Here is a 23,549-nt window from a genome sequence, read left to right on the forward strand (position 1 = left end):
ATCCATCCATCCATCCATCCATCCATCCATCCATCCATCCATCCATCCATCCATCCATCTATCTATCTATATCTATCTATGTCTTTAGTGCAGGAGGTTGGGAGAACAGTTTAGAACTTAAAATATAACAAAAAATAAATAAAAGAGTGAAAATGCCCCCAAAAAAAGAGAGATCACCATTTTACTGCAGTAAGAGTGATATAAGCTACTTCATTGATAATTTGGTGACTGGATTGATTGTCTCTTGTAAGCCCATCTGGACTTAGGTTTTCTTGATATCCTTCTGTGTGAATCCTATGTATAATCTTAGTTTTATCAAAGTGATATGCTTAAAGTACCATGCAAATTCCTGTTGTCATTATGTACTTTTCTTTCAGAGACATTACCATCCTGTGGTCCAGAGATTTGCATCTCACCTGATTGCTGGAGCACCATCTGAAGGTTCTGAAGCTCTCAGACTGGATTTAAGTCGGAGGTGAAGTTCACAGTACAGCACCTTATAACAAAACTAAGAGTCCATTGATTGTGATTTATTTGTTACCATAGACAAATTGGTTTTGGTACTTGCTTGCATTAACTTTCACTAAGCTGTTTGGGGACCTCAGTTTTATTTTGAATGCTCATTTTTCCTTATTGCATATTGGAAGTTCTGAAAACACTTTTGCTTCTTTATAAGAAAGAATTTTTAAAGGGCGTTCCTTTGCAAAAGGGAGCAAAGACAGTTTAGGTGGGAAGGAGGTGACAGCTAAGATGTGGGTTGACTTGGATTCAAGGTGCAGCTCGAGAACAGAAGGGAGGCTCCTGTCACCAGATGACTTTGATCCCAGCAAGCCTATATGAGTTGTTAAAGAAACGTGCTGCGGTTGAATGTCTCATTCTGGGGTGCTGGCGGGTGGCTCTCTTTAGGGGGCACGCCTGAGAATATGTCCTCGTTTCCTTGCTCTGCCTGCTTGTCACTGGCAGAGCATGTGGCTTACTTGCCTCAAGTGTCCAACAGCTGCTTGCACCCGTGTGAGGTTTCATTAGGGTAGAAGCAGTGTGCAGTTAGCACGTGACGGTTTTATAGAGATTTTAATTTAATTTCCTTTCTCCATTCCCGTTGAATCTAATGCCTTCTTAGCCCTTTTCTCTCTCTCTTTGGCTCTCTGCGGAATCTGTTTCTTTTTACCCATATTGAACCTTGATCCCTGTCTGTACCCTAAATTGGGCACCCAGAAAATGAAGTCTTCTTGTTGATTCTCTGCCCCTAGTCCTGGTTTAATTAAAATCTGGGCAGCTTCTTTATGTTCTTATGTAGGAATTCTTATCTCTGCCCTTGAAGGGAAGGGGCTCGTTCCTCTTGCTGTTGCTTTTCCTTCTAGATAGTTTTGGGTCCATACAGTCACCCTTGCCATATCTCTGTTTTTTAGTCTCCTGGCAGGTGAGATCCCCATGGTCATCAGAATACTGCTTGGTCTATACTGGTCCAGTCTGCAGAATGTGGGATTGCAGAGCTCCCAGGCTGACCAGAGAGGCTCTGAGGCCAGCCTTCTGTCCTCAGGAATCTCCCTGGCATTCCTTTTCCTGCTGTTCTTCTGTTGTCCTCTTCTTGTTGAACCATCTAGAGAGGTTTCTTGTCCAAAAAGCGATGTCTCTATCTGTACTCTGAGGACTCCAGAATTTTAAAAGTTGGAAGGGACCTTGGAGGCTCTCGTTCCATCTGTCCCTACCCAAGATTCCCCTTTCTAGCATGCATGGTAGTGGTCAGTCCCGCCTTTGTAAGATTTATGGTGAAGGAAAATTTACTACCTGCTTCCCGATGTAGCTCACGCCACTTTTGGCTAGCTTTAATTGTTGGTAAGTTTTTCTTGTTTCAGTCTAAATTGCCATCTTTGCATCTCAGGATTGCGGGATCAGTTAGTCTTTCTTGCTTATAGATGAGGAAGCTAAGGCTCTGCATTGCTGCCAGTTCTTCTCTCTGGGCCCAAACTTCCACGTGTCTGACCTTCACATACTTGGAAGTCAGCCGCTGTGTACCAGCCTGCGCCTTCTCCTCAAGTCTTTAAGTGAAGTTCCTTCACTCAGTCTTCACATGGCCTGATCTTGAGGTTTTCTGCCCTTCAGTTATCCTTCCCAGCTGATCAGTATCATTCTTAGAGGTGTGCTGCCCAGAATTGAGCATCATAATCCGGATTGGTTGGACTGCCCCCTCACAATTGCCCCTTCATTGAACTAAGATTCCGTTCACCTTTTGGGCCGCTGTATTACACTGTTGAGTCATATTGAGCTTTTAGTCCACAAGAAGAAAACATCTTTTTCAGATGAAATATTGTCTTTCCCTGTCTCCCCAAAGTTGTGTGTGTGAAACTGGGTTTTGAACTTGGGTGTAAAACTATGTTTATTCCATTTAATCATTTTATTAGATTTGAGCTAGTGTTCCAATCTGCATTTCGATGCCCAAGTTTCATGCAGTATGTCAGCTCTCTTCCCTCTGCTTTGTGTATATGCATATTTGAGCTGCCTGTGTTCTAAGTCATTGATGTGAAATATCACAGAGCCAAAGCACAGAATCCAGGGACACCAGTCAGAGCCTCCTTCTGCCGTTAGTGATGTTTCACTAATACAGCTCTGAGGTCAGTGCTGTGAGGATGCTGGAAACTCGAGCAAGGCGGGGTTTCAGTGAATTGCCCAGGATCACACAGCTCGGATGGGTTTGAGGCAGAATTTGAACTCATGTCTTTCTGACTCTGGGCCCAGCATTATGTGTGCGACCTGCTTTACGGTGCTTTTTCATGTCATTCTTATGAACTGGATGGCTACGTGATGGTACAGTCTGGATTCAGAGTGGCTGGATGGCTAGAGTCTGGGGTCACCAGTGGATCAGGATTACCTTCTATCCTTTCTACATAAGTGTTCAGAATCTAGATTGCTTGGTGGCTTTCCTTTGTATCCAGATTAGTTTCTTTAGACAACACCTTTTCCTCCTTTCTGGAATTTTTTCCTTTGTACTTTCAGAATTTAGCTGACTTGCCTTATAGAATGTTAGGTCGTGGAAGCCTCTTTAAAGAAAAAAAAAATCTTTATTGTTATCTTTTGTTTTTATATTGCCTGGACTTTCTTGAAATTTGGGGCAGCTAGGTGGCACAGTGGATAGAGCACCGGCCCTGAAGTCAGGAGGACCTGAGTTCACATCAGACACTTACTATCTGTGTGACCATGGGCAAGTCACTTAACCCTGATTGCTTCTTCCTCCAAAAGAAAAAAAAAAGAAATTGATAAAAGAAAAAAAAATCAGTAAAACTGATCAACCCATTCGAAAGATCCGATGTCCTATGTAATGCCCTACACCAGTGTACACCAATCAGCAGAACCAGTCGGTCGATCAGCAGAACCAAAGAGGCTGACTTTGTCGACAGTGGTACTGGTTGTGGACCCTTTTCCCTGCCTGTGAAGGAGGGGGAGATATCTCTTCTTCTCTGTGGCCTAGCGTGGCCTTTACCGTTTTGCAGCATTCAGCTTTGATTGCTTTCTGGTGTTTGTCATTTCATGTCCATTGTTGTCGTTGTGTGTGATGTTTGCTTCCTTCACTTGGCGTGAGTTCATACAACCTCCGTGCTTCTCTTTATTCCTCGTGCCAGCTGTTTCTTGGAGCGCGCTTGTGTTCATTACGTTGATGCTTCACAGTTTCTTCATCCGGTCACCTGTTGATGGGCATCTCCTTTGTTTCTAGTTCTGTGCTGTTACACAAAGTGCTGTTCTAAATATTTTGGTGTATGTGGTACCTTTTTGTCAGTGACTTCCTTGGGGTATATGCCTAGAACTGGGATCTCTGGGTCACTGTTGAAAGATATGGTCATTTTTTTCATTTGCTTACTGCTTTCCAAAACAGCTGAACTGATTCACAGCCCCATCGACAAAGCATTAATGTGCCTCTCTTCACAGTCCCTTTCCATCCTTTGTCATCTTTGCCAGTTTTCTGTGTGAGGTGAAACCTCAAGATTGTTTTAATCCATATTTTTCTTAATAACAGCAATTGGGAGCATTCTTTCATGTGATTGTTAATAGTTTGAAATTCTTTTGAGTATTGTTGTCTGCATATTTTGGATATTAAACCCTTATCGGAGATATTTGATAGAAAAAATTTTTTTTGCCTATAGGATCCTCTCTGTTTTCCTCCAGACCATTTGAAATTTGCTTTCACAATGCCTGATTTTCTGTCCTTTGTCACAAATCCTAAGATTTAGTGGTCAGTCATTGTCCCTCCATTCCTGTCATTTCCATCCCAGCAACCACTTCCTCTTTGGTGAGAGTTAGACCCAGTGTAGCATTTTCCTGTTTGTGTTTTTGGAAGGATGGAATTATCAATAAGACAGGTCAGATAAATTGCAGCTATCTCTGTTATAGTGTGCCATGACACTGTGTCAGGTTGATGATGTATTTTGTGAACTAGTCTCTGTTTTCTTTTTCTGTCCGGCTGGTTAGTAGCTTACACCAACAACAGGATCACTTCTGTTTTTGCTTTCATTGATCATTGATTGCTCTCCAGTTTTCCCCTTCCTGTTTCCTGGATTCCTCTATATTATATTTCTTCTTAATCTACAAGATGGCCCAAAAGTCTTAGAGCATTTTAGACTTCTGAGCCACATTGTAGAATGCTAAATTGGCACTCTTTTCACTATCCTGTTCCCTTTGAATAAAGTATACCCTTACAAAACCACATTCCAAATTTGAGGTCTGTTCTACCAAGCCTCTGGCATTTATAATTTTGTGACCATGGGCAATTCCCTTTCTCATGTGTAAAAAGGGATTGATGAGAGAAAATTTGATTTTTTGATAATTTACCAAACCTTCAAGGGTTATAAATATTAGTTAAAATTATTCCCATTTAGTCAAATTTGTATCCTTGTGTTAGCATTTCTATTTCCCCCTATTTTGTGCATTCATTTGTAAATGCCTTGAGAATTGGGCTTTAGCATATGCCTCCTTTTTTAATTTTGTCTGTCAATTTTTGGACATTTCTACTGCTGTTTCTGCATTTTGTCTACTTTCTGTGCTATCTAGCTTGGTGGATATACATGCAAACAGTCTTTGTCCTTTTCCTTTTCACCTCTTTGTGGTTAGATTTGCAGGATTCTAGACAAATACTTTTTTCCCTCCAATAATCCATCCCTGGCCAAGAATTTGTCCTTCCTAATCTTAAGCCATGGTCTGGAAATAGACATCTGCTTCTCATGTATTATCATAACCACTTCTTTACTTTGCAGATTTGCTCTTTTCTCTTCTAAAGACCTTGCAGTGATGAAAAAATACCACTTTTGTTCTTGAAGTTTTGAGTTTCTTGCCCCAAACTTCATAATCTCAAGCAATGTTTCTACCACCCAATTACTTTGTGGTTTTTGGTTTGTTTTTTTTTTTTTTTGGTAAAATATTCTGCACATACTTATGTATTTGCTCTCTCTCCTGATAGAAAGTAATCTTCATGAAGAGAGGGCATATTTAATTTTTGTCTTTGTGTCTCCAGTACCTAGCATAGTGGTTGGCACATAGTAGGTGCATAATAAATGCTTGAATATTGATTGTGCCCATAAGATTCAACAGAAGTGAGTAGTGATCATCAGATTGGACAAGTGTTAAGAGATTCTATGTCATGTCCTTGATATGTGCCTGAGGAAGACAGGAGATCTGAAATTAGTGCAGGGCGTCAACAGCCATTTCTACTTGACTCTTATTTAATGTGTTCCTGAATGGGTGACATATCACCTGATGGGCCCTGTGGCTCTAAATCATCCACTCTTTGGAAGATAACTCTCCATAGAGGGCTTAACTCTTCTTATTGTGAGGAATGAAAAGTTCAAGAGACATAATTTCCTGGTTCTGTTTATTTCTGCTCTACACCAGCTCATATAACTTTTTTTAAGTTTCTCTGAATCTGTCATATGTTGTAATTTCTTATGGCTCAGTATTTCATTACATTCACATGCCAGAACTTTAAGCCATTACACAGGTAGAGTACCTACTTTCCTTCTAGTTTTTGTTGAGATAAAAAGTGCGATTACAGTTATTTTTGTACACACGGTTCTTTTCCCCATCTTCTCCGTCTTGGGCATATATGCCTAGTAGTGATAACTGCTTTTTTCATATGGTTGTTGATTTAGATGATCTTTTTTTTTTTTTTTAATTAAAATTTTTATTATTTGTTACCTGCATATTCCAGTGAACACTCCCATCTCCCCACTCCATTTCCTTATAACAAAGGATAAAAAGGGGAATACATTACTAGCTGCGTGACCCTGGGCAAGTCACTTAACCCCAATTGCCTAAAAAAAGGGGGGATACAGTTCAGCAAAACTAATCCAACATATAGAAAACACTATGACATATGTAGTGTTCCCACACATAGCTTCCCATCCCGTGCAAAGAATGTTGGGGGAGGTGGTACCTTATCACATCTCTTTTAGGGACTCTGCTTGATGAGTATAATTTCATACCATTCATTTTCATTTGTTTTGTTGTTCTTTCCATTTACATTTTTGTAGTAATTGTGGATTGTTTTCCTGGTTCTGATTATTTCCTTTGCATTAGTTCAGATAAGTCTGTCAGTGCTTCTCTTTATTTATCATACTCTTCATTTCTTATAACACAGTAACGTACTAGTGAATTCATGTACCACAACTGTTTAGCAATTCCGTTAATTACCATTTACTTTATTTGCAGTTTTTCTTATACATTCTCTTGAAATGACCACATTCTGTCATTTCACATGATGGATATATGATAATAGTTTCAACTTGGGAACTTACAAGCTGTTCAATGTTTTACAATTACAGGTCAGCTATAGAACTTTTTGAAACTTATAATATGAAGACAATGACGTTTAATCCTCCTGTTACATCAGTTAATCCCACAAAGAAGGTACATTTTTCTTTGTTTCTTAAAGTGAGATTTTTTTCCCCCACCTCAAAGCTTGACTTTTGAATTGATCATATAGGTAGAATAAAGTTAGGACATTTTGAAGGCAGGTGATAGTGGCATGAAAGAAAGTGTCTATAGAGGGAATGATGGCCATTTCATTTCATTACAAGAGATGTTTAATGGCCAGATGAAATATAATGTAAAAGAACCATATTCTGTTCTAGATTTTAGCCAGAAAGTTGAGCTGTTGTTGGTTGATAATTAATCCTTTTCACCTCTGCCCAAAGGTTTTGGCTTTTAGTTATTTATTTGGAGTAACTTTGAGTTTGTACTATTATTTTTTTCAGGATACAATTTTCCATGTGGATTCATATCTAAATGAAGATTTAAACCAACTAATAAGAACTCATTCCAATGAAACTATTATTCAACTGCCTCTGGATTTCACCAGATACTTAAAAACATCAGTACAGTAGATGTAAAAGGAAGCTGGCTGGAAGAAAACAATTACAAATATGTACCTCTTGGTATCATTTATTTCAACCTACCTTTGTGAAGGTAATCCTGAGAACTGATTTCCAAAAACCCAGTGTTGACTACTTTACCAGCCAGAGTGAGAATATGCGAGAAAGGAGAAAAGGGAAATATTTTCTCAAATATTTTGTGACTCATTTGTTGGTAACTTTTGTACAGTATATATTAAATTGTAGTTGATTTTAAAGTTCCTGAATACTTTTGTTTAGTGGCCTCGTTGCTGTCTGGGTAGTGTTTTCCATGGGTAGAAAAAAAATGTCAGTGCTTTTTTTTGCAGCCAATACTTGTTTATAACCAAACAAAACTTTTTAAAATTTCAACATTAGTATTTTTTATGAAAGATGTCTCATTGAGTCTTAATATACATTCTACCATTTTTTTTAAAGCCTTAATTCTAACAGTTTCTGAGTCCCAATAGAATAACGAAGATGTCAGTCAGATTTGCCTCTGACTTGAAGCTTGAGGCATAGCTTGATCTCTGATTGACAGGCCCCCAAAATGATCATGACAGGTTCAAATTATGGGCAGAATCTAGAGGAAACTTACTAGCACTGGATGATCCTAGTGTAGCCCTACACCAAGATGGATCCACTAAAGCCTGTACTCTCTACTGGTCAGACCACAGCTAGATGTTATGTTCATTTCTCTTGGGAGTTGTTCTGTCATGCACTTGTGTCTGATTCTTTGTGACCCTGTGGACCATAGTATGCCAATACTGTCTGTGGGCTTTTCTTGGCAAAGATATTGCAGTGGTTTTGTCATTTCCTTCTTTAGTGGATTAAGGCAAACAGAGGTTAAGTGACTTGGCCAGGGTCACACAGCTAGTAAGCTAGTGTCTGAGGCCAGATTTGTTCAGTTCTAGTCCCACGTTTTAGGAGGGGTGACCAGGATGGTGACAGAATCACCATGTGAATATTGTAAGAGGATCAGATGAAGAAAGTGGGGATTTTTAACTTGGAGATATTTTGTGGGCATGTGATATTTGCCTCCAACATTTGAAGGCTGCCATGTGCAAGAGAGGTTAGATGTACTTGGACCTAGAGGGTAGACCTCAGGATGTAGACTGACTTTATATGAAGCTGTCCAAAAGTGGGCTAGACTACTCACCCACAACTCAGAATTAACTACTTTGGTCTCACTAGAAACCTTAAAGTGGTTCTGGATGATCACTTGTTGGGGAAATTGTAATGATAATTCCTTTGTCATACTATTTGGGATTTGGGATCCCTTCCCAAATGAGATTCTGTGAGACCTTATAGAAACGTGCTTAATTACTTTATTCATTTTGGATTAAGTCAAAAAAGCTTCTTTATAAGAAATTCAAGTAAGACTTTGGGGTCACCTTTGCAACAAGATGGAGGACTGGACATTTTCTCTGGTCCTCATAATCTCAAACCTCTCCCAGACAGAAATTATGCATGAAAGATAAAGCAACTTCAGCTGTTTCCATGGTCTAGGACACCCAGAATCTAAAAGAAGTTAAAAAGAAACACCCCAAAATCCAAGAACCTGACGGTCTCTGACCCTGAACTTTCTCAGCACTTCTTCCTCACTTGCCCCCATGCTATACCAGCAGACTCCAGGACACAACACAGGCTTATATCAAAACCTGTTCCTACACCTGGTCCCTCCCTCCCTTTTTCCAGTGATGGAGCTCCAGCTCCAGGTTGTAGAAGTTTCCCTGGGCTTCAACAGCCAGCTTGGCCACAGCCCTTCAGGAGCAAAAGACTGCTGGGAGTGGAAACGTGGGTGCATAAACACCAGTGCCAGGCAAAGTGACCTCTGAACTGCCGGTGCTGGAGCAGAGGAAGTGGGACAGGACAGTGCATGTGGGGGGCTGTGTAGCCCTCCACCAAGCCTAAGAAGAGCACAGCATTCAGCTGGGGCCAGTTCTGACCACTCAGAAGTCACCTGGAGCAGAGACCTGCACTGGTGAGCCAGGAATTGCCCAGTGTGGGAGGAGGCTGAGAAGCTTCTAGTCCCCAAGGAAACCACAGTCAGAGTCAGAAGTGAGTGATAAGGAAATAGGGGTGGGGGGGCCCGCAGAAGACTAAAAGTAACAGATTTCAGGAAGAAGAAATCTCCAAGACCTTGAATATGTTAATAGATAAATCAGCAGGAAATGGCCTCCAATCTAAATAATGAGTTAAAGTGTCTAAATAAATACCAACAACATGGAGCATAGGGAAATAAGCACTAAAGCTAGTGTCAAGGGGTCAGCCTTTTTTTGGGGGGGGGGGTAAAACTAGTTATGTCTGTTCCCCTCAGGTAAGGAAACAGCCAAACTTGCTTCCTCACCTGTAAAAGGCCTCCACTTGGGGCTGAGTTGATCCCTGTAATGCTTGGTGAGGTGGTCTTTGCTGTCACCTTATTAGCTCTCCATAGTCTGAGTATCCAGCTCTCTGCTATTTGCACTGTTGTGTGGGCTGGTGAATCACTGACCCAGCCTCTAGCAAATGATCTATGTTGTGGAATACACATAGCTTTCTAGTTGTTAGAGAGGTGGAAGCTGTGTGGGCAGCTATTTTTGTTTTGGTTTGTTTTTTTAATCCTGGTTCATTGTAAGTGCTTTGATGATTTGATTACAGCGTATTTCCTCAAATAACCAGATTCTTTGACTTTTTTGTGACATGCAAGTTGAGAAAGTAAACAATCTGCAAAAGATTCCTCCTTGTTACAGAGCCATAGGAAGGAACCAGTCCACTTTCATCCTCTTTTGAGTTTCAGATCTCGTATTTCTTGGAATAATAAACATGTGAGTAATAAAATGTCAGAAGCTTCCTTATTCACTTAACCCTGTTTGGAGAATCCATTTCTGAGTTTGTTTCAGTATTTTTATGATTTATTAATATATTTTTATTTAATAATAAAGTTTTTCAATGAGAATATCCTAATTTTGTATTGGAAATTAATGGAAAAAGAGATAGACTGTATTAAAAATATTTCATTAATGTACAGCTTTGCATAACAGCTCATTTATGAAAGTCAATCTAAGCCCATAAACAGTTCCATAGGGGAATGGAACATCTTGCTGTATCAGACAGAGAGAAGAGGCCAACAGACATCACAAACCATTTATTTTTCAAACATATACATATACAGTTGTACTTCAAATTGGCAGAAAACAGATAAGGTGAAAAATCAGTTTTAAAATTTAATAGAAGATTCAATGTACGGAAATTTCCCAACTGTCTAAAGCCTAGTGGATGCACTTTGTGTGTGACATGTTTTGAGATGTACACCGGGAGTACAGTGTTGTCTAACTGGTATCACTCTGAATACTCTATGAGTTGTCAAAATAAGGATTACAGCAAAATAATAGGTGATAACTATTAACATATTTAAGTGTAGAGAGGCTGTGTTCTGAAACCACCTTAATTGTTCTGTTCAGTAAGGGTCGAGCACCTGTTATGAGCATAGGCCAGTGCCTCGTACAAAGGGAAAGATACACAATTGTAAGATCTGGCCCTTAGGAAGCCTAAAATATTGTTAAAACACTTTGATGTGAACCAGATAATGATGTAAAGCATTGCTCTTAAGTATAAGTGAGAAGTATGAACAAGACCTAGTGATACATTTATATTCTAGTAGGATGTAAGCCCTTTTGAGGCCAGAGACTGCATCCTTGGGTATCTGAGCACAGTACATTTCACATATATAGAGGATACTTAATGGTCTGTGAAGTTGAATTGACTTCAGGTGAGTGAGAAATTATTGTAGGGAGAGGCTTCATAGAGGAGGTGAGCCTTGAAGGATGGGTGTAGGATCTGGATAAGTTGGGAGGATGGGCACAGTCAACAGCTCAGGAAGATTCTCGGCTAGAGTGGAGGACTGATAATATAAATCCCACTGTTTTCCAACATGGAAATTAAAAGCTGACCTGGCATTGCATTTGAACTGCCCTACCATGTAAGAATTATCTTGAAATAAAGGTATCCTGGAACTGTTAGTAATATACTAAAAAGAGAAGTATTGAAATGGAATAATATATACCATTTTCATTTCTGATGAGTAATTTGAGGGGAAATGGAAAGTTCCTTCATCCTATGATGCTTATTTGTAGTGTTAATGTTGTTAATGTTCTTGGACCAGTGACACACTTGATGAATGCATTAAACTTTGGATTTTTGTAAGAAAAAAATACCCTCTAGTCTTTTTTTGGGGGGTGAGGGTGGGCAGTAGGCACAAGGTGTTTGTTCATCACAGACCATTTCATTGTTGAAGATGAAAAACTGGAAGGGGAAGGGGGTGGTGCTAGTCAGCCACAAGCATCAAGGAAAGTTCCTGGCAAATGACTGTCAGTGACTTCCTTTTGATTAAATTAGCACAAGAAGTTTAAGAATTTTGTTAAATATTTAGCTTTTTTTTAAAAGTGTGATTAAATCATTTGGGGAAAACTTTCTTTTAAGCACAAATCGTGGAAAATAGGAGGAGTCAGGCAGTGTCCCCAGTGCTACAGATGTACTACTTGTGGCCTAGGATTTAATGAGGAGTTTCCAGAGAGGCTTTGATTCCATAAAAGGCTCTCCTGTGCTTCCTGACCATTTGTCATTTGAAAAGCAAAACTAGCCTCAAGAGAGGACGCATACACAAACATTTTTCTTTATGGACTTGTACATGATCCTTGAAACTAAGGCCTTACTCAGATTTGGCCTTCATTGTTTTGCACGTGGTTATGGCTTTGTGGTGATTTTCTTAAGAGTCCACTTGTCTTTATGTTCACTTTCTTCTTATTTGCTCACACCTCACATAGGCCTGTGACCCAAATTCCTATTAGGATGAAAACACAGACCCACTCAAGTTCTGGCATCATCCATAGGAAGAAAAAACATCTTGATTTACAATGTGACATTTTTAAGTAACTTACAACAAACATTAGAGGCCCTATTCTTCAACTAGTACATAGACTCTAAGTATAACATCATTAAATGGAAAAGGGATAGCAGTTGACTTTACTGTTCAAATACTTGGTACAATTTTGCTTTTACATTTAGTCAGTTTAAGAATCTAGATAGATTAACTTAGATGTACACATTTCCTTTGTGACCCCCAACCCCCAAAACAAACAAAAAAACCAAACCACCACTCCACAAAACTATTAGGAAACTATAGGGGTACTGCATATAGTGAACACCACATATCAGATAATGAGTCCCCTACAAATACTAATAAGCAATGACTGGAATTGAACTAACAGCTTTAGTTACTACTTAATGAAGTTTGATAAGAGTTCTCTGATGAGGGATGTATTTTAAGGAATAGGTAGTATCCCTTTTTATGTTACAAAGTTAGCATCTGATGTGACTAGTATATGTGAACGTGTATATATTTTGTACCATTGAACTGCTATAGTTGGTTCTGTCCCCAAATGGAGCCAAAATTAAGCCATATGTAATAAATATTACTACAGTGTCACCATGTACCTTGGGTCAATAAATAATTTTACTTCTAAAACAGAAACCTGGAAAAACTCATCCTCCCCCCTCCCCCAGCTAAAGAGGGAAGTAGCTGGGCCTGGTGGGACTGCAGACTCACCCCTTGTCTGAGTCCTCTGCCTAAAAATGAAGATAACAGATCTGTCACTTCCTGATGGGATTATAAGAAGAGCACTGTGTAAACAGAAGGTGCTGTTGTCTTCTCCAGGTGGACAAGAACCAGTTTGGCTGATTCAGCCTTCACAGTTCATGGAGTCAGGGTGGATGACCCACAAGAGGGAATTCAGCTGTGACTGAAACATTTTGATAACTTACTCTTTGAATGAATGTGCAGAGGACACGGGGACTGACAGTCTGCTGTCCTAATCTCTTGTAAGGATTATGTAGGAGAGGTAAGTGTCTGGAGACTATATTGAGGGCTGACAAATGCAGAGCACTCTGATGAGAAGATTGGGATTCTGAAGCGTCATTTTAATGGTCTACGTTGTTGCCTTTTTTCCTGTAGGGACACTTCTTTTAAATTAGAATGGAGTCAATAGGAAAAGCAAAATTATACAAATTTCTGCTTGACAGCATGCACGAAGGTCAAGCTATGCCTTGATTTTCTCTTCTTGGATTCAGAAAAAAATGTATCGGTTGCTGATGTTCTATAGCAAAAGTTTCAAAATTTATATTTAACTTTAAACTATGTCATGGATAAATGTTTGCTATGTTTTCTGAAGTGGTATTGAAACAATTTTTGTGTTATTTTGGCAAATTTCGAATGTTCAGAATATGGTTTTTCTTATTAGGAAATTTTCTAAGAGAAACCCTAAATAATACTTTTCTAATATGAAGAAGATACAAAAGCCCATGAATAATAAATATATCACTACAATGTCAGTACATACATTGGGTCAATAAAATAAATAATTTTACTTTAAACACAGAGTTGAAAAACTAATTTTGCTAAAAATTAAGTTCCTTTTGTCAAGAGGTCAGTAGATATGTTAAATTAATTAGTGTTCTACACCATCTAAGATTTTGGGAGAATAAACTAGAAAGAAAGGGAATGGAACAGTGAGACATTCAGTGAAATGTACTCAATGTATTTGTCACTCCCTCCGACACAGAAAAGGAACTTTGACCAAGACCGAGAGTACAACCTGCAGGGAAGCCAGGCTCACTGCAGCAGCCTTGAACCTCTGAATCTGGCCTCCCGCAAAGGCTACTCTGTACAAGTCTCTCATTCTAAAAGCCATGTTCACATTTGCAATGCCGAGCAATGCCACATAGTCAAACATTGTACATGACAGACATAGATATTCTCTAAATCCACTTCTCTGCGTCAAGGAAAGTGTAAGGAGCATGGTCCTTTCTCTGATGATTGTAACCTGTGGCACAGGGCCAGATGTCCTGCTGACCTGCACAGGCCGTCCTCAGGAAGACGGAGGGGGACCAGGCAGCAAGAAGCCAATGCTGTCTCTAGGAGAAAGTCTCCATTCCGAAACTGCCCATGTACTGCCAGCTGTCTGCTTCTTGATTTCGTTTTATCCACGTAGGAAGGGCACTGCGCCTACAATTCAATGTGATGAAAGATGAAGGCCCAGAAACACTAGGAAATGTTAAAATGCCTTGGATTTTAAGTACGTGCTTCAAAGTAAGGCTCACGTCTCATCTGACCCCTGTGAGGCAGGCAGCACACAGAGAAGAGATGGTAAAATCATGTCTCAGAGAGGCTGCTGTGGACTGAGGAGGCAGGGAACGGCTAAGGGAGGAGATACCCTGTAGAGGTGGGGTTGAAAAGATGGTTATGGTACTGCCAAGATGGCCCTTTGTGGGATTAGAACCCGTCTCCTGCCCCCTAACTGAAGGTGGGTCTCAGGACTGTTTTGGGCCTTCTCTCTCTGCTCTTGTTGGTGACTTCATCAGCCCCCAGTGGGTTCACTCCTTGCCATGCAGATGGCATGTCTAAAACATGTCTGTCTTCAATTCCCCTAAACTCACCCCTCCTACACTTAGCTCTTTCTGCTGAGGGCACCACCCTCTATCCAGTTGCCCAACTCTGAAACCTCCAAATCATCTTCAACTCTTCCCTCCCTCTTCTTTACCCCCTACCCTCAGCCAGTTAAAGTTTGTTGATTTTACCTCCAAAACATCTCTTGAATTGATGCTTTTCTCTCCTCTCACATAACCACCACCCTAAGTCAGGCCCTCATCATCTCAGAGCCGTCTCAACTGTCTTCTGCCTGCCCTTCCATCCCCACACTAGTACCAAAGTGATTTTCTTAAAACACTTCTGACCACGTTACCCCATTTAACAAACGGTTCCCTAACACCCAATTGTATACTCTTCTGCTTCCCAAATTGGTTCCAACCTGCCTTTCTGGGTGCACCAAGAGTCCAGTTAAACCAGCCTTCTTATTCCTCACACATGACATCTCTCATCTCTAGGCCTTTGCCCAGGCTGTGCTCCCCTCTGCCTAAGAAGCTCTAGTTTCCTTCCAAGCTCAAACACTGTATCCCCTCCTTGACTTCTGGAGCTTCACTCAAAATTACCCTGTATTTATTTGGTATATACTTTGCATCTACTTCAATGGTAGGTGGCACGGTGGATAGTGTATCGGGCCTGGGGTTAAAAAGAGCTGAGTTCAAATCTGGCCTAACATCAGCTATGTGATCTTGAGCAAGTCACTTAACCTGTCTGCCTATTTCTTCAACTGTACAATGGGGACAGTAATAGCACCTACCTCCTAAGGGTGTTGTAAGGCTCAAATGAGAGATTTGTAAAGTGTGTAGCACAGTGCCTGGCACACAGTAGGTGTTTAATACATGCTCATTCCCATCTCTATGACAGGATGTAGCAAGGTCCTCAAGGGCAAGGGTTGTTCCATTTTTGCCTTAAATCCTCTGGCACCTACTAGATGCTGATTGAGTCCAGGGAGCAGGCGTGTTGGCCAACGGGCAAAGCACGAGAAGGCACAGAGCAGGCAAAGTGGAGTTTGTGCCCGAGACCACCAGGGATGCAGCTGCAAGGAGGGCGGGTAAGCACCAAAGTGTGAAAGAGAGACCCTCTGGTCTTGTCATCCTCCACAAGGGGGCAGTCATCTGTGCACGTGGCAATGAGGAGACACACTGTTTAAGAGGTGGACTTTCTAACTGAATGGACATGGCAGGCCAGAAGCTTTAAGAAAACACAGTTCATTATAATGAGACCCTCGATTCTGTCAGAAGGTCATTGGGGGGGGCCCATGGTCCTGAGAGTCGTCGTGCTCAGCAGTTTGGCCTTGTTCAACCCCTGTGGTTCATTCTTTGCAACTGCGCTATTTCTTTTAAATGGGTTGTGGCCAGATGTCAGCAACAGCCTCTCTTGCCTTCTGTGCGTCCCGACTCCATCCCTTCAACATTCCGTCAACTAGCTCTAATGGATAGAGCTGGCCTTAGAGTCAACAAATTCTGTATTCGAGTTCTCCCACGGGCACCCGCCTGCTATGTGAGCAGCTGCCAACCCGCCCTGATGGTAGGGATCTCCTTGCCTAGAATCTCTCTATACTTACGAAATCATGGTGTGGTAGGTGGTGGAGACACAAAAACAAGTCTATCAAGGAGGCAGCGAGGGGGCGCCACAGTGCACAAAGCTTCCAGAGTCAGTAAGACCTGAGTTCAAATCCTGTTTCAGATACTTACTAGCCTTCTGACCTCCAGCAATTCACTTGGCCTCAGTTTGGGGAGGGAGTTGGACAGATGGTCTTTGAGGTCTTTCCTAGCCCTATATCTATGATCCTATGATCTACAGAGATAAGTGAAGTCAAGGCAACGTCAGAAAGGACAGAGCACTAACAGAAGAAATAAGGGAAGACCCCTTGGAAGAGATGGCTCCTCAACTGAGATCTGAAGGAAGAGAAGAACTGAGAGAGGCCGGATCTGCATTAGAAAGAGCTTCCTCAAAGGGAATTCTCTACATTACTATGATGACCTAGCGTTTCTATAATATTTTAAGGTTTGCAAAGCATTTTTCATGTTATCCCATTAGATCCTCACAACAGTAGGTGCTAATATTATCCCCATTTTACAGATGAGGAAACCAAGACTGACAGAGATTAAGTGACTTGCTTAGGATTACATAGCTAGAAGTGTTTGAGGCCACATTTGAACTCAGTGCTTCCTGACTCCATGTCCAGGGCTCTTACCACAGGGCCCTATGAGTAGAGGGAAGGGAACAGATGTGTGATATACTGAAGAAACAGAATGGAGAAGTTCTGGTGAAGATATTACAAAGAGAAATCAGAGGAATGTTAGGAGGTGGAGCCTTCAAGATGGCAGAGAAAAGGCAGCAACTCACCTGAGCTCTCCCTAAAACCCTTCCAAAAACTTTTAAATAATGCCATAAAACAATTCCTGGAGCAGCAGAACCCACAAGAGGGTGGGATGACACAATTTTCTAGCCAAAGATAACTTAGAAGGTCAGCAGGAATGATCTGTCACACCTGGGTGAGAATGGAGCACAGTGCAGCACTGGCTGCACCAGCACAGCCCCAGGCCCAGCAAACCAGGAGCAGGCCTGGGGAGTGACTGAATCAGCAGCCAGAGCTCTCAGCCCAGACGGTAAGAAGATCACAGGGATCTCTTTGCTAGCACAGAGGCAGGATTCTGTTGCTTTGCCTCTATTCAGATCTGGGTCACAGTCCTGGGTGGCAGTCGCAGGGTGAGAAGGAGCACTAGCACAGCAGAGCCTGCGGGCACAGTGGAAGGGGGCAGAACCCTCACCACAGTTCCAGGGCAGAAGAGTGCTTGTGGTCACTCACAGACCAGAGCACAGCTCAGCAGAGTAGTAAACACACCTTTCCTTAGATCATACCACCTTGGAAGAACTGAAAACTTACAGGTCCCTAGAAGTATCTCTTAAAACAGCTGCACAAAATCCCTGAAGCTTAGGACAGTGTGCCCTCCACCCTGGAAGCAGAGCCCTACTTTAACAAAGAGTTAAAAGTCAAGAAATAGGCTGGGAAAATAAGCAGACGACAAAAAATTCCGACCATAGAAAGTTACTGTGGTAACAAGGAAGATCAAAACACACTCAGAAGAAAACAAAGTCAAAGCTCCTTCATCCAAAGCCTTCAAGAAAAACATAAATTGGTCTCAGGCTAGGGACGAGCTCAAAAAGGATTTTGTAAATCAAGTAAGAGAGGTAGAGATAAAATTGGAAGAAAAATGAGAATGATGCAAGAAAATCATGAAAAAGAGTCAACAGCTTGGTGAAGGAGACACAAAAAAATACTGAAGAAAATAACACCTTAAAAAACAGACTAGTGGGGTAGCTAGGTAGCACAGTGGATAAAGCACAGGCCCTGGATTCAGGAGGACCTGAGTTCAAATCCAGCCTCAGACATGTAACACTTACTAGCTGTGTGACCCTGGGCAAGTCACTTAACCCCACTGCCTAACCAACCCCCCCCCCAAAAAAAAGGCCAGGCCAAATGGTAAAGAGGTCCAAAAAGCCAACGAATAGAAGAATACCTTAAAAAGCAGAATTGGCCAAATGGAAAATGAGGCACAAAAATTCACTTAAGAAAAAAATTCCTTAAAAAGTAGAACAGGCCAAAAGGAAAACGAGGTACAAAAGCTCACTGAAGAAAATAATTCCTTAAAAATCAGAAGGGAGCAAATGGAAGTTAATGACTTATTGAGTAATCAAGAAACAATAAAACAAAACCAAAAGAATGAAAAAACAGAAAACAATGTGAAATATCTCACTGGAAAAACAACTGACCTGGTCCATAAGATATAATCTAAAAATTATTGGACTACCTGAAAGTCATGATAGACAAAAAGAGCCTAGCTATTATCTTCAAGAAATTATCAAGGAAAACTGTCCTGATATTCTAGAACCAGAGGGTAAAATGGAAATTGAAAGAATCCATTGATCACCTCCTGAAAGAGATCCCAAAATGAGAACTCCTAGGAATATTATAGCCAAATTCCAGGTCAAGGAGAAAATACTGCAAGCAGCCAGAAAGAAACAATTCAAGTATGGTGGAGTCACACTCAGGGTAACATAAGATTTAGCAGTTTTTACATTAAAGGATCAGAGGGCTTGGAATATGATGTTCCAGAAGGCAAAATAACTAGGATTACAACCAAGAATCACTTATCCAACAAAATTAAGTATAATCCTTCAGGGGAAAAAACGGATATTCAATGAAATAGAGGACCTTCAAGCATTCTTGATGAAAAGACCAGAGCTGAATAGAAAATCTGACTTCCAAATACAAGACTGAAGAGAAGCATAAAAAGGTAAACAGAAAAGGGAAATTATAAGGGACTTAATAAAGTTAAACTGTTTACTTTCCTACATGGGAAGATGATACTTGTAACTCATAAGAACTTTCTCATTATTAGGGCAGTTAGGAGTATATATATAGGTAGAGGGCACAGGTGTGAGCTGAATATGAAGAGATGATATCTAAAAAAATAAAATTAAGGGGTGAGAGAGGAATAAACTAGGAGAAAGAGAAGGGAGAGGTAGAATGGGGTAAATTATCTAACATAAAAGAGGCAAGAAAAAGCTTTTACATTGGAGGGGAAGGGGGGAAGGTGAGGGGAAGTGAGTGAACCTTACTCTTATCAGGAATTGGCTCACAGAGGGAATAACACACACACTTAATTGGGTATAGAAATCTATCTTACCCTACAGGAAAGGAGGGGAAGGGGATAAGAGAAGGGTGGTGATAAAAGGGTAGTCCAAAACAAAACACTTTTGAGGAGGGACAGGGTAAAAAGAGAGAATAGAATAAACAGGGAGAAATAGGATGGAGGGAAATACAGTTAGCAATAGTAACTGTGAAAAATTTTGAAGCAATTTTCTCTGATAAAGGCCTCATTTCTCAAACATATAGAGAACTGAGTCAAATTTATAAAAATAAGAGCCATTCGCCAGTTGATAAATGACCAAAAGATATGAACAGTTCTCAAATGAAGTAATCAAAGCTAGTCAGAACCATATGAAAAATGCTCCAACTCATTATTGATTGGATAAATGCAAATTAAAATAATTCTGAGGTACTTTCTCATACCTATTAGATTGGCTAATAGGACAGAAAAGGAAAATGACAAATTTTGGAGAGGATATGGGAAAAACGAGACAGTAATGCATTGTAAGTGGAGTTGTGAACTGATTCAACCATTCTGTAGAGCAATTTGGAACTATGTCCAAAGGGCTATAAAACCCTGCATACCCTTTGACCTAGCAATACCAGTAGTAGATCTGTATCCAAAAAGAGATAAAAAACAAAAGGAAAAAGGACCTATATGTATGGAAATATTTATAGCAGCTTTTTTCTGGTGGCAGGGAGTTGGAAATTGGGGAGATGCCCATCAGTTGCAGAATGGCTGAACAAATTGTGTGATGTGATTGTGATGAAATACTATTGTCCTATGAGAAATGATAAGCAGAATGCTCTGAGAAAAACCTGGAAAGACTTATGTGAGTTAATGCAAAGTGAATAAAGTAACAGCAATATTGTAAGATGATTAGCTGTGAATGACTTAGATATCTCAGCAATACAATGCTCCAAGACAAATCTGAAGGACTTATGATGAAAAATGCTATCCATCCCCAGACAAAGAACTAATGGTGCTGGAGTACAGATCGAAGCATACTTTTTAAACTTGCTTTATTTTTCTTGAGTTTTTTTTGTCTGTTTTCTTCTACAACATTAATAATATGGAAATGTTTTGCATGACCACACATATATAACCGATATCAAATTGCTTGCCTTCTCAATGAGGGGAGGTGGGGAGGAAGGAAGGGAGAGAATTTGGAACTCAAAGTTTTAAAATTGAATGTTAACAATTGTTTTTACATGTAATTGGGGAAAATACGAAGTAAATTAAAAAAAAAAAAAAGAAATCCGTCAGACAAGTGAGGAAACGACAATCTTAAAAGGATTCATGAATTGTAAAGCTACATTTTCTTCTGTTGAAAAATTAAATTTCTATAGCAGAAGTGTAGTTTTTAAAAAAAATATTTAGCCATGTGAACAGAAATCCATGCATGTAATTTGCCTAAAATATTTATTCAGGAAGTGGTAAAAAATTATGTTAGCTATTTAAAATATGGATTTTTGGATGTAATCTAAAAACATTCCAAAAAATTTCATTCATACCAAAATGCAGAATTATACTCCACTGGATTGCTGTAACTACTATATAATATAAATAAGTAAACTGAAGAAGGATTTAGTCACTGATCAATTCTGATCAAGTCAATGAGTCTAGCAGTATTTAAAAGACCCAAATATTTGTGAAAACGAAGAGGTGCATTCCGTCAGGACTTGCCCCATTGTGCATCCCTGATGGTGGTGTTCTGATCTGATTTCAGCAGATTTATGAAAAAGACTGCAACTTCACAGGGCTGGGGGTCCCATATATTGCACAGGATTTGGTCTCAGAGCCAGAAATTTTAGGTGGTTAGACGCCATAAACTTCTCTCATGTGTATTATGTAATTAGATTAAAACTTTTCCTCCTAATAATCTCAAGAGAACACAATTTGCTTATGGGCAGCATGTTGGATGTCCAGGTTCTGGAGGGAAAATGAAACAGATAGTAGACATAGTAAAGGCAAGGGGTATGTCTGAAGTTAGATCACTGTATGATGATAATAACTCACATTTACATAGAGCTTTAAGGGTTTGTTACATATATTATTGTCTCTGATTTAGAAAACATAAACTCTTTGAGAGCTGGGATGGTTTACTTCTGGGCTTTATATGCCAGGGCCTCCTATGGTGCCTGATACCTAATAAATCATCATAAATGCATGCGAACTGAACTGGTACTCACAGTAATCCTGGGAGGTAAGTGCTATAGGTATCATCCCCATTTTATTATATTGTATTTTTAGTGAACAAAAAGTTATTTTCTCTCCCTCCTACCTCTGCTCTTTGACCCTCGGGGGAGGGGGGAAACTCTTGTAACAAATGTGTAGTCAAACAAAACAAACGCCTGCATTGGCCACATCCAAAAAAAAAAAAAAAAAAGGCTCATTCTGTCCCAACTCCATCACCTCTGTGTCAGCAAATGGGTAGCATAAATTATCCCTATGTTATAGATGAGAAAACTGAGGTTGAGAAATGTTAAATGACTTGCCCAGTCAGAGGCAGGATTTGAACTCAGGCTCTTCAATCTATCACTATCTAATATGCCATTCTGACTTCCATAGAACACAACAGAAAGCCATGAAACCAGAAGCCACGCCTAGGAGACATCAGTCTCTATTCCTCCATTGACCCTGCCACAGAAGCTAACAGAAGAGCTAATAGTCTGTAATGAAGCTCTAAGAATAGAGTTAAGGAGTGGAGGAAATTGGAAAAAAATTAAAAATTGGCATGAGAATCAAAGGGATCCATAAGACTTAAAAAAAAAAAAGAATAGGATGTTAACGGGGGTTCAGCCATCATCTCCTTTTTCAGCAAAGGACATAGAATTGGAAGGTGAAGTGACTTATTCAAAGTCTCACAGAGAGTTAGTGTGGGAGCTACTCAGTCTGTCCTGTTCCCTTTAGGCCAGTATTAATCGGAATGGTTAAACTAGATGGCTCATCTGTGCAGCCTCAGAGTTTACTTCAAGGACGATGGCATAGGCAGTAATTTCTTGTGGTGCATTTTCTTACTTACATTTATGAGAATTAGTTCTGCTTGTTGTCCTTTTCTTGACAGAAAGAAAGGACACAGTACGAGCTGCGCCTTAGAAGCTTATTAAAGGGCCTTGCTTTAGTATGAGGGCAGTAAATCTGGGATCGTACCTGGATGGGACAAACTGAAGGTGCTCATGGGTGATGGTCCATCGCATCATTAGAAGAGAAGCTGCTCACAAGTTTTTCTTCTTTCACCTGGACACTTTCTGCTACTGAAAGCTGAGAGGATGACGTGAATCCTCGGTACTGCTTACTAGACTTCGTAAATTTCTTAAGTTCATTAGCAAAGGAAATGCCTTTTCTTTTATCATCACGAGCTGCCTGAAAAAAAAAACAAACCATAACACCCAACCTTAGAAAGTAAAATAAAAATGCTCATCACTCTAAAATTAATTTTTAAAATACAATCATTCCATGTTGGTAGGGGAAATATTCTGACATTCTTTTAGTGAAATGTGGTTTGAATCATATGAATATGAAGAATGGCATTTTTCTCATATCCTGCTAAAGGATATCCGATTAGCTCAGCAGCTTGGACACCACCAGGGACCCCTGAGGATGTGCTTTTTTAAACTAAAGAACTGCTTTCCAAGTTGGATGTGTTTCAGTTCCTCCAGTACTTCAGTCCACTGGTTGTGGACAGAGATCCTATTTAAAGTACCAACAGTTAAATGAACATTTGTAGGTAGTCTAAGAATGGTATGATTCTTAGAATTCACTGCCTCCCTTTATGCCACCCCGTCAATGAGGAAGTGGAAGGAAGGGGCACACAACAATGGCCATTTTGTGTTTTTGTTTATGTCCTGGGGTGCTTTCCTACTCCCAAACCCCTTTCATGGAAGTGATCCTGGATTTTCTATGCTCTGGAAAGTCTACCATACTGAAAAATCTTTGAGTATGGTCTTGGAAGCAGATTATGTTTGTTTTCTGACTACCAGACTCACGAAGTCTGGACAAACTCATCAGCAGTAATCTAGTCACTTGGCGATGGATTGTTTGGGGCATGGCAATTGA

The 23,549-nt window shown here is 40.2% G+C and overlaps 2 protein-coding genes across 3 annotated transcripts in view; one reads left to right on the forward strand and one right to left on the reverse strand.

Moving 5' to 3' along the window:
* The window catches only part of LOC114034151 (nucleolar complex protein 3 homolog), a 42,226-nt gene extending 34,605 nt beyond the window's left edge, over positions 1–7,621 (forward strand). For both annotated transcript variants that reach the window (XM_027849756.1, XM_027849757.1), the window contains exons 19-21: positions 378–475; positions 6,807–6,891; positions 7,239–7,621. In XM_027849756.1, the coding sequence (XP_027705557.1) occupies positions 378–475; positions 6,807–6,891; positions 7,239–7,367 (312 nt within the window). In that variant the 3' untranslated portion in view covers positions 7,368–7,621. The remainder of the gene's footprint in view (positions 1–377; positions 476–6,806; positions 6,892–7,238) is intronic.
* Positions 7,622–10,485: 2,864 nt separating this feature from the next.
* The window catches only part of LOC114034146 (1-phosphatidylinositol 4,5-bisphosphate phosphodiesterase epsilon-1-like), a gene marked incomplete at its 5' end in the record, with an annotated part of 125,557 nt that continues 112,493 nt past the window's right edge, over positions 10,486–23,549 (reverse strand). The window contains 2 exons of the mRNA XM_027849751.1: positions 10,486–14,415; positions 22,644–22,856. Coding sequence (XP_027705552.1) covers positions 22,668–22,856 — 189 coding nt within the window. The remainder of the gene's footprint in view (positions 14,416–22,643; positions 22,857–23,549) is intronic.

Source organism: Vombatus ursinus, unplaced genomic scaffold (genome assembly GCF_900497805.2).
Source record: "Vombatus ursinus unplaced genomic scaffold, bare-nosed wombat genome assembly UNPS02008267.1, whole genome shotgun sequence".
In the NCBI taxonomy this organism is placed as follows: domain Eukaryota; kingdom Metazoa; phylum Chordata; class Mammalia; order Diprotodontia; family Vombatidae; genus Vombatus; species Vombatus ursinus.